General features: G+C 46.6%; 1 protein-coding gene across 2 annotated transcripts in view; it reads left to right on the forward strand.

Annotated features, from left to right (window-relative positions):
* Nucleotides 1-14,649, forward strand: part of SASS6 (SAS-6 centriolar assembly protein) — a 222,966-nt gene that overhangs the window by 153,987 nt on the left and 54,330 nt on the right. For both annotated transcript variants that reach the window (XM_086954522.1, XM_086954533.1), the window contains exon 12: nucleotides 2,230-2,311. In XM_086954522.1, the coding sequence (XP_086810648.1) occupies nucleotides 2,230-2,311 (82 nt within the window). The remainder of the gene's footprint in view (nucleotides 1-2,229; nucleotides 2,312-14,649) is intronic.

The following is a 14,649-nucleotide window of genomic DNA, read 5'->3' on the forward strand; positions in this document are numbered from 1 at the left end:
CAACTCTCAGTCCCCGCCATCTTCAAGATGGGGGGACCCAACCAACCAGAGTGAGGCTTATGCCCCCCTCCCACTGGAGGGTGGCATAATAGGGGGTGTACCGGCCTGAAAGAAGGGTCCCATTGGTCCTGACCTGTACCTACCTGTAACACCTCTAAATTTTGTATTTAGGGGTACCCTGATGCTTGCCTCCTCCGACGAGAAGAATCGAGAAGAAGAAAAAGGACTAATGAGCCGTGCTGAAGGAAGAAGAGTAAGACAGCAACTGACTTGGCCTCAGCCCTAACCCGCCTGTCCTGACCTCAACCTGCTCCAACAAAATCGCTGTGTGTCCTGCAGCCCTCAAGAACCTGGAGGACCTGCCCTGCCTTCCCCAACCCGACTTTGTCTCCCGTGAGCACTGGATTTGCTCACCAACAGACTCTGGCTCTGGCCAAAACCACGAGTCTGCACCCGACACTTACGGCCCGACTTCGAGTGGCCCAACACAACACGGAGGTCTCTCCCACGATCGTGACCTGGGATCTGGTGCTCCCTGACCTATCAAGTCTGCAACCAACCCCTGCAGCCCTTTTCTGGAGAATCCCTGTGACTGGAGCCAGTAAGAAATCCTGACGGCAAAAGACACCCCTGCACCCACGAACTTGGGTGGCCCAACTGACGGTGTTCCGGCATCCCATGACATCCAAACTTACCTCTCAACTGGTGGTCGCCTTCAGAAGATCTTCGTCACCGAGCCTGCAGTGTTTGTTGCAACCGGAGAATCCACATTAAAAACAGGCACCCGACCCCAAAACAGCACCCTGCACCCGGCCGCCGCCGTGGGTGAACCTTGTGTGCTAAATCAGACCCTGGAAGTCCAGGAGCTTTACTCCCACAACCATGAGGCCTCTATCCCCCATTGGATAACGTTGGGCCTCAGCACTCTTCACCCGACTGCCCTAGTGCTGTTGAGGGTGCTTTGGGAGTCCAACCTTGACCCTCGAGGAAACCCTTGTTCTAACGCCAGAAAACCAAGTCCCAAACCTAAGTACTGCATATGCACAAACACAGATTTACTTACCTTGTATCTAGGAAATGTCCCTGTGTGATGTCTAGGCATATAACACGGAGTAGAAAAAGTAACTTAAAAGTAATCTGAAAAGTAATGTACACAGTTTTCTAATAAGTAATTCTAACTGTTTTATAAACAAATTACTTGTCTTTAATCAATCCAATTGCATTCAGCGTCATTCAAACTGTATTTAACTGCAATATTCTTGCAAAGTATTATTACACTTACCTGTACCAGTCCTGGCTAGGTTCTACAAAATAAAATACAACTAAATAATATTTGTATACAAACAAATTGGTCTAAGTTCAATCTTTGAGTGTGAGACATAATTTCTTGCCTGAGGTTGTACAATAAATGCTTAACACTACCCTCTGATAAAGCCTTCCTGCTCGCCCACACTACCACACATATATGGTGTTATCTACTTTTACCTCTGCCTACCTTTGGGGTTCCACTGGACTCTATGCACACTATACCTTACTTTGGTATAGTATATACAGAGCCAGTTTCTTACGTAACTTCAGTGAAGGTCAGTCTAACAACTAAGCTAAGCAGTACAGTTAAATTAAGGACAGGGGTCAAATAACAATATTTAAAAAAAATCTAAAGTAAAGCTTTTTGTTAACTAAAATTTTAAAAAGGGGGTATGATCCTCCAGTCAAAAAGGTATTTTAGTGTACAAATTTGAAGTAGTTATTTATTTTACAATGTTTTGATGTAAGATTAATGTTGAACTTTGAAATCAGGACATTTTAATTAAATGTATCTTAAATTATTTAAGGGTCACTGTCAGTCGTTCGTATCAGTAGCTTTAGATTAAGAATAATAAATGCACTATTGGTAAAATGTATTATAGGTTTATCTTGATGTAGTGGTTGTTAATGTAGGTGTAATAGTGGATGTAATAGCATGCAACCAAAATTGCACTTTTTGGTGGTGTACAGGTGCAACCTTCTTTTTGAGAAATTATTCTCTATGATAACCTGTTCTATGTAAATTTTAAAGTTAAACAATATTTACACTTGTTTTGTAAGTGAACCCCAAAATGGTAAATAAATTGACAGTTTATTGCTCGATAATATATTTGTTTTGAATGTCAGCTTTTAACAACCATACCTGTAGTTTTGGATTTGCAGTCGTTTTCCACTAATTTTGTATTTCGTAATGTTTTTCAGGTAATTAAACTGCAAGAAGTGGTTGAAGCAACCACCCAAAAGCTCGAAGAAAGCAAGCAGTTGCTAAAAACTAATGAAAATGGTGGGTATATAAGGTGATTACTCTTGGTCTTCTCCGAAAGTGAATGCACAATTTTCTCAAAGGTCCATACTAATAGGCAGAATTATAGGCTAATAATATTTATTAACCACTTTTTTGTCACTAAGATAAAAGAAAGGCTAGATAGAAAAAAAGTATTTTTTTTACCTCACTTCAGTGCATAGTATTTTCCAGATTCCCAGGTTGTATGTATTAGCAAGATGCTTGAAAGATGTTCTCACTAATGAATATAATTGTCTCTGATGCTTCAGATCCAGTTCTACTGTAAATATAAAATCTGCCACTCAACCTTTGTGAGTGCCCGAATTCTCGGTCAGAAGCAATTTTTATTATTATTATTAATGTTTTAGATTTGTACAGCTTTTGGATTCAAGCTAGCCTGGCTGATGACGGCTGATTAGCCAGAAATCGGTCGCAGGATGCTTGCTTCCGGTTCAGGGAAGACATGGCTTGGCAGTTCGGGCTGAATTATTCCCATGAAGGGCCGGGGATCGGACTGATTTTCATATGGCCATGTCTGAACTGGGGTGGTGGAGTGAGCTAAAGAATGATGATGGATTAAACCCAGATCAGTTGACTGGGGGTGAGTGCTTGCAATTTTCAACACTCCGTCCATCATCCCGTTTGATTTTGCAATTTTCAACACTCGGTCCATCATCCTGTTTGATTTTGCTTTTTTCGCCCTAAGTTAGCAGGGTATGCCCAGACGTGGGTCCCTTGCTACTTTGCCACTGGTTTCAAGCTAGCCTGGCGGATGGCGGCTGATTAGCCAGAAACCGGTCCCAGGATGCTTGTTTCCGGTCCAGGGAAGACATGGCTTGGCAGTTCGGGCTGGACCGTTCCCATGACGCACAGGGTCAGACTAATTTGCCTATGGCCATGTCTGAACTGGGGTGGCGGAGTGAGCTCAAGAATGATGATGGATTAAACCCAGATCAGTTGACTGGGAGTGAGTGCTTGCAATGTTTAACACTCCGTCCATCATCTCCTTCGGTTTTGCTTTATTTCGCATATTGAGCATGTTTTGTAGTTGCCAAATGAAGGCAGATGAAGCGTGAATGCGTATGTCTTTACCAATATATTTCATGTTAGGGACTAGACTATGATATACTGCCTGCTGTTTCTTCTTAGGTTACATATATGATGTCTTGGGTTCCAGTCAAGTGTTTTTTATCCCGCATTTACAACCAGAATGTAGCCTGAATTGAAGCATTTCTGCCAAGGCCTTTATAGAGCTGTCTGTCCTTCATTTCTTAGAGGCTTTGAGCAAGGAATGGCTCCTTCCAGAAGGCACACTGTCCCTGGTGTAACACTGGTTACAGAGAGGATAATCTCACTGTACTAGGTGAAAAATGCACTAAGGTGCTGCATCCCCATGGCTGGGTCCAAACTGTAATGGCATGGTGAGCAAAAAAAAATGTTGGATTTACACCCAGATCTCTGTACTGGGGTGAATGTATGACATATTTCTGCATTCTGTCCATCAGTTGTTCTATTTGCATCCACATTGTAGTAGAGTTCTTGCAAAGCTGAAGTTTTGCATCTGGGTAAGACTGGGAATGGAGTAGAGCCTGCGCTGGAAGGACTAGAGCAGAGCCAGAGCAGGAGCAAAGATCCAACAGCAGGACCAAGCCAGAGGAGTTGTGATGCGCTGGTACACTGATCAACTGCTCTTTACATACTGGTAGACCAGGAACCACCTGACAAGATGAGGTGGTCGCAGAAATGAACATACTTACACTGTGCAGTGTTTTCTAGCCATCTTTAAAAGGAAACTTGTTTGGTGGCCATCTAACAATAGAGTTCCAGTAAAAGGGAGTTGAATAGACTGATTATTCTCACTTGCAGACATGCCTGTTTCTTGCATGGAAACATATTCTGCCTATTTCCCCCTGCAATCATTTAGAGCCCTGACTTGGTTAAGTAGCTTAGATCCGTTAACCTTTATTGGTTCTTTTCTGTTAGGTCCAGGCACAAGCATGGGTTGGAGGTCACTCAATGCTGCTTCTGCAGAATCCTCCGAATCAGGATGGTCAAAATGCATTTAAACTAATCTCTGGAGAAAGATACTTCGCATTTTCAAGAGTTGTCACCCAGGATAAAGATGATCCGTTCAGGCTACTTGTAAATGAACCCATTTTGGCCCGAACCAAGCAAAACGATTTACAAACTATAATAGGATATCCAGGAATGTTCCCCCCTTCAGGGGATCCCCATTGAACACAAGGGCCCTAGATTGCATAGGAGGTTCAAAAGGTGGACATGTGGTTAAATTATACTTTAAAGTGGAATTTTCGTTCTGTAGAATCTGAATCTGTGTTTGCTGATGTAGAATGGTTGACAGCAAACCCTGCAGTTGTTGACCCATGGGGTGGAAGGCACTAGAAACTGTTTGTCACAACCCTACAATGGGTAAACTGAGATTCTGTCCTTCAAGTTCATTGTCTGGTAAGAGTTGTCTTTTGAAGAGACTGTGGGCTTGACTTGGTATTTGGCTATTTTAAAGAAAAAAATAAACATTTGCTCAAAAACTCATGACACAAGACTCCGCTCATGTATAGTTCTTGGTGCACAAAAATTGTCTGGGGAAGTAATCATTGAAAGTTTGCCACCCTAAAAGAAGTGGTAGGTAATTTGAGAGCGTCACTCAGCCCCACTTTTCACCAGATGCAAGGCCCTGTTTTCTGGAGACAAACCACATTGTGTGCTGCACAGCGAGTCTAAAATGGGTTTGTGTGTCCTGTTATGGTGTCCACTTGGCAATTTCAATTGCCTGCTAAGCTTGTGATTGGGGCTGGGCCACATAGCACTAGTGTAAACCGTGAGATCGAAATATCTTTGACACCTTTCACCTGCTAAAAAGCAGAACCTCAAGTAAATAATGACTTTGTCATGGCTTCTAAAAAGCTCCTGGTTAGTTGTCCGAGATTAAGATTTTGGGATTGGCTTTTAGGAGCTTGATTTTGGCCCCTTCAGTTGCTCACAACATCCTCCAAATTTCGGCGGCATGGCAGACCATTGATATCCCCTTATGTCTTAGATCACCCAGCCAAATAACCTGAACAAAATTCTGCCAATAATGTGCTTCACTGTAAATGTTAGAGTTGCTGCCATGCATTTGTAGTGATGCCAAGTGCTGCCATGAACAAAGACAGTGGGGTGACCGATTTCTACCAGTGACCCGGTAATTATTTGGAGAGCAAAGGTCGTACTCGAGGCTGTCAACCGATACGAGCTAGTGAGGACTATTACGTGCCTGCCACTTGATAGTGAAGATCTCCTTGGAAGACACCACATGGCCTGTAAGGGAGAACTCAATGTAGTGAGGACGTCAATATACCCTACTGGACACAGATACCTTACTGCAGGCGATTCAGACGTCCAGGAACGCGCTAGAGGGCCAGATCGGAGCTGTGTTGACAGAGGTGGCGCTGTTGTCAGAAACCTGGCTGGTAGGGTCACTGAGGCGGAGACACGGCTTGGTGAAGTGGAAGATTCCGTACATGACCTCCAAAAGGGTATGCAAGAGCTCCAATCTTCTCATAAGGACCTGCTATGGAGGGTGGACGATGCGGAAAACTGGGCCCGCCGTAATAACCTCCGCTTTGTGGGCTTTAGAGAGGGAATGGAGGGGTCAAACATGCCGGACTTCCTATACACATGGCTACAGTCTACCTTTCCGGTGGATAAGTTCTCCTCTTGTTTTGTCATAGACCGAGCCCATCAGGTGTTGCTGGCCCTACCGCCCGCAGGGGCGCAGCCATGGCCGGTGATAGCCCACTTTCTGAACTTCCAGATAGGGATATGATACTCAGAGAGGCCTGGAAACTGGGGGACATACGGCACGAAAATACCCGCATAATCTTCCCGGAATACAGTCAAGACGTTCAAAAGCAGAGACGCACTTTTGACTCCGTGAAAGCTAAGTTGCGGGAACAAAAAATCCAATACATGTTGCTTTTTCCGGCAAAGCTGAAGGTACTCTTCTTGGACAAATCTCACTTTTTTCAGATGCCGGAAGAGGCATGGCAGTTGCTTGAAGAGCGCCCCCGCCCCCTGGGGTGGCTGGCAGCACGGACAGGCGAAAAGACACCTGCTGGCGGGTCTGGCGGCCGGTCCCTGGACCCACACCGCTCGCTCCGACCATGACAGCTGCGAAAGGACCGTACCCTGGAAGCCACCCCATATGTCCTGAGGGGCTCTAGGAGGAGAAGACGACGCACCGGTGGATCACTGGACTTCAGACGTTCGGTGAGCGCTCCGCTCATCAGGGCGACAGCGGGAGGATGACAAAGTGGATGGGGTGCTCACAATGAAAGCGGCCGGTCGTCATCCGGAAGAGAGGCGGTGTTGGACCCCTCGATGCATTCCCTAGCGGCTGAGATATTGGCGATGGAACAAACAATGCGTAATTACCCTGGGGCATCACAGAATAAACCTCCAGATTCTAACTCATGAACAGGGGCCTGCGGGTTTGACCGCACCAGGAACTATTAAAGCTGGAGCGTGCGAGATGGACACGCACTCCCTCTTCTTTCTATTCTCTAATTTTCTCTTACTTTGCTGATATCTGTTTTTTCCACACTTTTCTTCTTTTCTTCCTGTCTTGAAGCTCATGACAACACTTTTCTCTGAACTTTGCACTAATGGTATTGGGACACCCACAGGAGTTGGAACTTGTGGTGTGAGTAGGGCAAGGGAGGGCGACAGACCTCTGCCTGCCCTAGAGTCCACTTCCCGTCACGTTGCCGGGAGGGGGAAGTGGGTGGAGGGGGGGGGGGTTACGCCTGTTTTCTGGTTACGAGAGTTTTGGTGTTTGTTTTGCTTTGTTTGGTTGGCACACAGATCACAAAGTCACTCTGGTAGGCACACATACCGCCCCGCCCGCGATGATGATTCACTTGACCACCGACGTGACATGGCCTCCGTAGATGCGCATGGGACACCTGAAGGTGGATTGGTGACGAGCTCCTGCAGGGTACTCACGTTGAACGTGAATGGACTAAGGGACAAACTCAAAAGGGGGCTGGTAACGACGCTTATTAAGCGATTACGCCCTGAAGTGGTCTTCCTCCAGGAGACCCACTTAAAGGGGACGAAAAGTGGTGTCCTTGCGAGAGGAGCTTACAAAGTACTGGCTCATGCAGGATATACGGCATGATTGCGGGGGGTTGCTATCCTGATTAAAAAATCTCCTCCCTTTACGGTGACACGGACATGGACAGAACCCCAAGGGACGTATGTAGGGGTGACTGGAACGTTGGGACGACAACGGGTTACATTAGTCTCGGTCTATGCTCCCCCGAAACTCCAAGCCAGGACACTGTCCTACTGGACACGCCTGACCCGTTGCACATCATAGCTGGTGATTTTAATGACATTATGTCTACCCCCATGGACCGGTCAGTGACTAGAGATGGTGTCTCCCCAATGACGCCACTAGCAAAGATGGTGGGTACCCTAGGACTGACAGACGTATGGAGATGTTTGCACCCGGACGCCAGCAGCTACTCATTCTATTCAGGGCCGCATAAAGTGCACTCTAGATTGGACTACGTCTTCCTCCCCCGACATGCACTTGGAGCTACTGATGAAGCTGAATATCTGGCAAGGGGCATTTCGGATCACTCGCCGCTCCTGGTCCAGCTAGGTGGGAGGGCCCAACTCCATGGCGGTGGCTGGAGATTATCGGCATGGGATTTGCATACTACAGAGGTACTGCAGGGTCTCAGGGCAGATACGAAAGTATACTTCGCAGAAAACGTGGGCTCAGGGCAGTCAGGAGTGATTGTGTGGAAAGCATACAAGACAGTACTTCGAGATAGGGCCCAAAGTAGAATATCCTGGGGGAAACGGAAAGCCCAAGAGGAACTTAGTACCCTGAAAACCCAAATTCTAGACCTCGAGCGGCGATACCCGACGGGTAGGGACCCACAGGTGCTTAGACGACTGACCGATACTCGACACCAGTATAAGGATTTGGTGACGAATGAGGCAAAAGCGCAGGCACTTGCGACCCTGCACAGACTGTATGATGTTGGGGACAAATCCGGAAAGCTCTTGGCGTGGCTGAGCCGTAGGGAGCGAGACGCCAGGTGGGTAGAAGGCGTGGTTGACAGACAGTGCCAGCTACAGAGAGGGGACCCCCCAGATAGTCCAGACGTTTGCTACCTACTTCCGGGAACAGGGAAATAGGTAGCCAAGATGAGATTGAGATTTACCTATCTAATATTCACACCTGACTTTAACAGACGGGAACAAAGAGACCCTGAAGGCTGATATTTCAGCCACAGAAATCAGAGAGGTGATAGCCAGACTCCGACTGGGAAAGGCCACGGGGCTTAATGGAATCCCAGCGGAATTCTTTAAGAAAGGCACCGACCTGCTGACACCCCACCTCCTGGCGCTCTTATCCTCCCGCCTGACTTGAGAATGGCCACGATTGTGCATATTTATAAGCAAGGCCGGCCCCCGAGGACTGTGCATCCTCAGACCAATCTCCCTCCTGAACGTGGAGGCTAAGCTCCTGGCAACGGTCCTTGCTTTTCGCCTGCACCAGGTGATCTCAGGCCTGGCACACCAGGACCAGACGGGATTCCTACCGGACAGGGCAACTAGGCAAAACCTACGGCGGACACATAATTGGCTCCTAGAGGTGCAAAAAAAGGATGACCCACACATGTCCCTCTCTTGACGCTGACAAAGCGTTCAACGCTGTTCACTGGCCCTTTCTAGAGGCGGCCCTGGTTTAATTTGGTATCGGCCCCAAATTCAGGAAATGGGTGGGACTTCTATATACGGACCCCAGGGCCTGGGTTAAAGTGAACGGGATGCTGTCCGAAGATTTTCCCATCAGGAGGGGGAACCAACAGTGGTGCCCCCTGTCCCCACTGCTCTTTGCCCTCACAGTAGAAGTCGTGGCCTGCGAGGTCCGCCAAACAGATGAGGTACGGGGCTTCCAAATAACACAGGCTGATCTACAGAAGGAGAAGATTTTGCTATATGCGGATGATATTCTATTGTACGTGACCCACCCGGTTATCACAGTCCCTACGCTGTTTAAACTCCTAGATAGATATGGGTCCTTCTCCGGGTACATGATCAACTGGCACAAATCTATCTTATACAGCCCATGCTCGGAGGAGGACTGTCCCCCGTTGTCGGGCGCACTCCAGGTCACCCACACAGGGTTTACGTACCTGGGGATCTACCTGATTGCCGACAAACAGGTCTCCTATCAGAAAAATATGCAGAGAGTGATTAGGAATTTTGCAGATGCTGCTACTAGATGAAAGTCCCTTCCACTCACGATACTAGGCCGGGCAGCAATGTTCAAGATGATCACGCTGCCTCGCTTCCTGTATGCCCTACAGAATGAATACTTCCTTCTCCCCAGACAGACATTCAGAATGATAAACGCAGAACTACGCGCTTTACTCTGGTTAGGGAAACAAACAAGTATAGCCCTGGACACGCTACAAACAAATCAATACAATGGGGGGATCTCATTACCGGATGTGGAAGCATATTATTGGAGTGAACACCTAGCACTGATAAATGACTGGCTACACGCGCCTGCGGACCACCCGATGTATAGATTGGAAAGCGCGACCATGGCACATCGCACTAGCCTACATTATCTATATGGAGGGTCGGAAGGAGGCGGCTGCTCCCGGCCACGCAGAAACTATAGAGGTGTGGGACAGGGCGACGAAGATGATGGGGTGGTTGCATAAACCGACCAAACAGACACCAATATGGACATGCTTTTGGTTAAGGGAACTCCATAAACTCACTGGTTTTAGAGGGTGGGATGTCATTGGGATTTCGTAGTTGGGAGACCTAGTGGCAAAGGGAGAGCTTAAAACATATGGGACTGTGAAGACGGAGTACGGACTGAGCCCTACGCAGTTTCTCAAATATGCGCAGTTACGTCATGCCTGGAAGGCCGAGGCGCCGCTCGCCTCCCCACTACCAGAATATGCCCCGTTAGATGGGCGCTTGTTACAAGAGCAAGTACCCAATAAGCTAGTATCCCTGACATACAAGACCCTAAATAATAACACGCCAGATAGGCTGGGGAGGCTACGGGCAGTCTAGGAACAGGACATGGGCGAGATGGACACACTGGATTGGGAGGCGGCTCTAATGCATCATAGGGCAGTCACGATTAAGTCCCGACTGTGCCTCATCCAATATAAGGTATTGCATAGGGTCTACTATGACAGTCAGGCTACATCGTATGGGCAGAGCTAGTGACCCTTGTTGTTTGAGGTGTGGACACCTACAGGGAACCTTCTGTCATATTATCTGGGACTGCCCCATCATACACACTTATTGGACGCAGATACTGGGGGAACTGAGCAGAGTGCTAGAGGTGACGCTTGAAGTGGACCCCAAATTTGTGTTATTGGGAATATCCACCGAAGTGGATCTGAGTCGCCCACACCTGATCTTTCCGCTGCAGGCCCTGGTGGTGGCAAAACGGGACCTGCCGTGAGCATAGGGAGCGCCATCGCCCCCCCAAGTGGGAGACTGGAGGAGGGGGATGGATATGTACATGGGGCTGAAAGGGTGACCTATAAGGCATGGGGTTGCCCTAAAAATTTCGTAAATTTGGGGCAAATGGCCTTGATGGGGGTCTGAGACCAGACTGACATATTACAACTCCTGCTGATCGAGACCCTACTTCTCATTACAAGGCAGTGGAGCATGGGACCGGATATTATGGGGACCTCTGAGGGGGTGCTGGAGTCTGGTGCATATGTGTATTATGGGCGGCGGATGGCTATTCTAGATACACTGTGTATGATGTTAGCACTACGGATGGTGGGTGGGTGGGCGGATGAATGGGAGTATGGAGTATTAACTGTGACTTGCCAACTGTGTTTGTGTTGATTCTAAATGCGAATAAAAATATTAAAAAAAAAACAAAAAAAAATACAAGATACCCTCCAGTCTAACCCTCTGCTATGGGAATCACATGGCTGTATGTGGCATACGTACCTAAGAATCTCATTCGAAACACCTTCCAGTTGAATGACCTGCTGAAATGTCAAGCACTCAAATGTCAGCAGCTCTTATACGGGAGGTGAGACTAAACAACTGTCCTACAACCCTTTAAAATAAACAGTCTAATTTATCAACCACCTTGTGAGTAGATCAAAGTCTGCAATATTCTAAAGAACTGTTCTATCTGGGACTTTAAAAATCTGTAGGTAGGTCTGAACACTGTCAATGGTTTTTCAAAAGACCTAAGAGACTTTCATGAGCTCCTCGCCCTCCTTCAGAGGATGTACCCTGAAACTATCCATGCCCTTACTGTCATGAGATCATACAACGCCAAAAGGACTCCGAAGGTCCGTTAGATTATTAAGAACATTGCAAACTGAGGGGAGCAAATTTAAAAGTATGTAAAAAGTTCTTGCAGAAGAGGAACCAAGGTTATGCCCTCCACAAAGGTGTGATCAGAGCTAATGTTATATTTTGATGGCAAACCTATTCATTTATACTTTAAATCATAAGGAATGGAGGGAAGCATCGTTTTAATTCTGTGTTCTGTTGCCAAAAATATTCATGCCGACTTCTTTTAGGTTCGGTCTGCTGCTGAATTAACTCGCCAACTGTGAATTGAACCAAAAAACAATCTGTTCTTTTCAGCACTCCGATTTGATGCTTGCTTGCCACTGTAAGCTGTATTTTCCAACCACATGTCTTCAAAATGTACTAACCTTGAAGGTATTCGGTCTCTGTAATTGACTAAACTTGACAGAACTTTGCTTGCATCAAAATATAGAAGTCTAGACAAAAGTGCGAGAAGCATTTCACCAGGTATGCCAAGACCAAAGCCATCCTGCCTCCTGGTTCATTTACATATTGTAATTGACAGGATGTTCTCCATCATGAGCAGAATATAGCACTGCACTTTACCCCACCTAAACGCCCTTGCTAGTAGCTTCAGACAGTTTATTTACTGGGATAGCTACTGATTAGACCATTTACAGGAAATAGATGAGCAAATACAGAAATACCACTATTCAAAACAGTTGCTGTCTGACTCAATCACAGTCCGTAGTATGCTTTATAGACACGGATCAGCAGTTTACATTTCCATATTTCATCGCCACCTTTACAGCTCTGTCCTGTCTTACAACTCCAAAGGTGGTCTCTCAGTACTTGACTTTCATTGTCAGAGATGTTTTAGCTTCAGTCCTCATGGAGCCGGAGAATTGGCATGAATCAGAGACTGGTAGCCGACAATTCAGGGCAGCTCTCCAAGAGATACCTCCTGCTTCCCTATAGCGAGCTATCTCTTGCACGGAGATCCAAAATGGTGGCTTCCCTCAACATGGCATCTCCCTGTTTCTACTAAATACCCAAGAAGTTCCATCATCTTATTTGGATATGGTACAGATTTCTTTCAGTTCATATGAAAACAAGAATGATGTAGCAAGGTCATTGTCTGGCGTTGCAAACCTGCCTGGTCTCCCTTTTTTGAAACATGAAAATTATGTTGTACAAATAAAGTCACATTCTGCCCTGAGTCCTTACTGCTTTCTCTACTGGTATTGAGCAGTTAGACAATGCACCAAGTGGCCAATGAAAGAACAAAGTGAGATGGATTTACTTTGACCCTCTTGAATGAATTGCTGGTAGTGACAAAGGGAAGGACATCGGAACTGTCAGAGCATCCTTCATGTCTAGGTGAACCAATCAGTCACTTGAAAATAGCATGTTTTATGTAGTTTGATGCCCTTCATCTTTAAATGCTGGTTATATGATAAACTGTCAGTCAATTGAACAAAGATATATCACAAGTCTGAAGTCTGGAATACTCCTTTTTTTTTTCTTTTAATAAAAATGGTGCACTTGATTCAATAAGCTTTACAACTAGCTTCCTACCCTCCACTTTGTCTACTTAAGTCCAGGAGCAATGTGTTCCCTGAAGCTTTTTGTCAGTTCTGCAAAAGGCTGTTTAATGAGCCTTCTTTGAGACTTTCGCCTCCACATTTCATACTCTAGGATCTTGGCCATGGGTGCAGCAACATCCAGCATTTATTCGTTACTTTTCATTTAAAATGTTTATTACCTTGATCTTTATTTCAGATTTGTGGTATTTGGCAATTATCCAGTATTAGGGGTGTCTTTCATAGATTCACATGCCTGAATCATTCCCCGTCGTCGAGACGGGAGCCTCCGGTACATAGAAAAGTAATGTCCTATAGACATACATAGAGAAAAGTAGGCCTAAGGGCCTCACCTTAGTAGCCTATCCTTGTCCTTATGTAAAAAGGACCAAACTCTTAGAGCCAGCCGATCAGCTATCACCTCCCTCTAGAGCCTTCCTGACAGGAGCCTCAGTCTCTCAGATTGTCTACCGCACGTTGTGATAGGCAGTCTCCAGCCTGTGTTCTCCTCAGGATCTCTTCAAAACCAACTTGTTCACTTTTAAAAGTGAGTTATTTCTTCAAAATCGTACAGGATTACTTCTAGTCACTTGTCACTGCAGTAAGTGATTTATTTCTTCAAACTGCTGGCATGTCTGAATCCCAGAAGAAAGCCCTTTTCAGGGCCTGCTCTTCATGTGGGAAGAAAAGGCTACATGTTGAAGACAAGCATGCCCTATGCTTATATTGCCTTTATCCAGACCACGTCCCTAAAGACTGTAAGATCTGTAGGTCTTTCCCTAACAAGACCTTGAGGGACAGAGAAGGTCGCCTGCTCATCTGGCTGGACAGGCTTAAAGAGAGGGAAAATGTGGAATCTTCAGAGGGGAGCATTTCTATGACCTCAGAAGTCTCCCTGAAGAGGCCAGGGGTGGCTTCCCCTGGCCCCTCAGACACTCCTCCTATGAAGGCACAAAGGAAGTCTTCAGAGGCAAGATCGACAAAATCTTCAGTGTCTGTAAAGGATTCTCAGACTTTTAAGAAGCCTACAGAGTCGTCCAGCAAACTTGTGACATCCTACTCGGCGCAAAAAGAGTTGTGGCGCCAGTTTACGTCTCCACAGCGACGACGACTGTGTCGACGACGACAGCGTCGTCGGTTTTCTCATCGACGACGACCACTCCTTCATCGTCGTCAGCAGGTAAACCTATTCCATCTATAATACTGCTGAAACCGTCGTCGACATCCAAAACCTCGTCGACGACGAAGATTGTCCCGTCGACGACGACATCGTCGATGAAGAGCCCCCCGTGGGCGGGAATGTTGACGACGAAGACGTCGACGACCAAACCACCGTTGACGAGGAATGAATCGTCGACGAGCGCATCGTCGATGAAGGCGTCGTCGACGATGAAAATATAGTCTACGGAGGCA

Source organism: Lissotriton vulgaris, chromosome 1_1 (genome assembly GCF_964263255.1).
Source record: "Lissotriton vulgaris chromosome 1_1, aLisVul1.2, whole genome shotgun sequence".
NCBI classification, from domain to species: Eukaryota; Metazoa; Chordata; class Amphibia; order Caudata; family Salamandridae; genus Lissotriton; species Lissotriton vulgaris.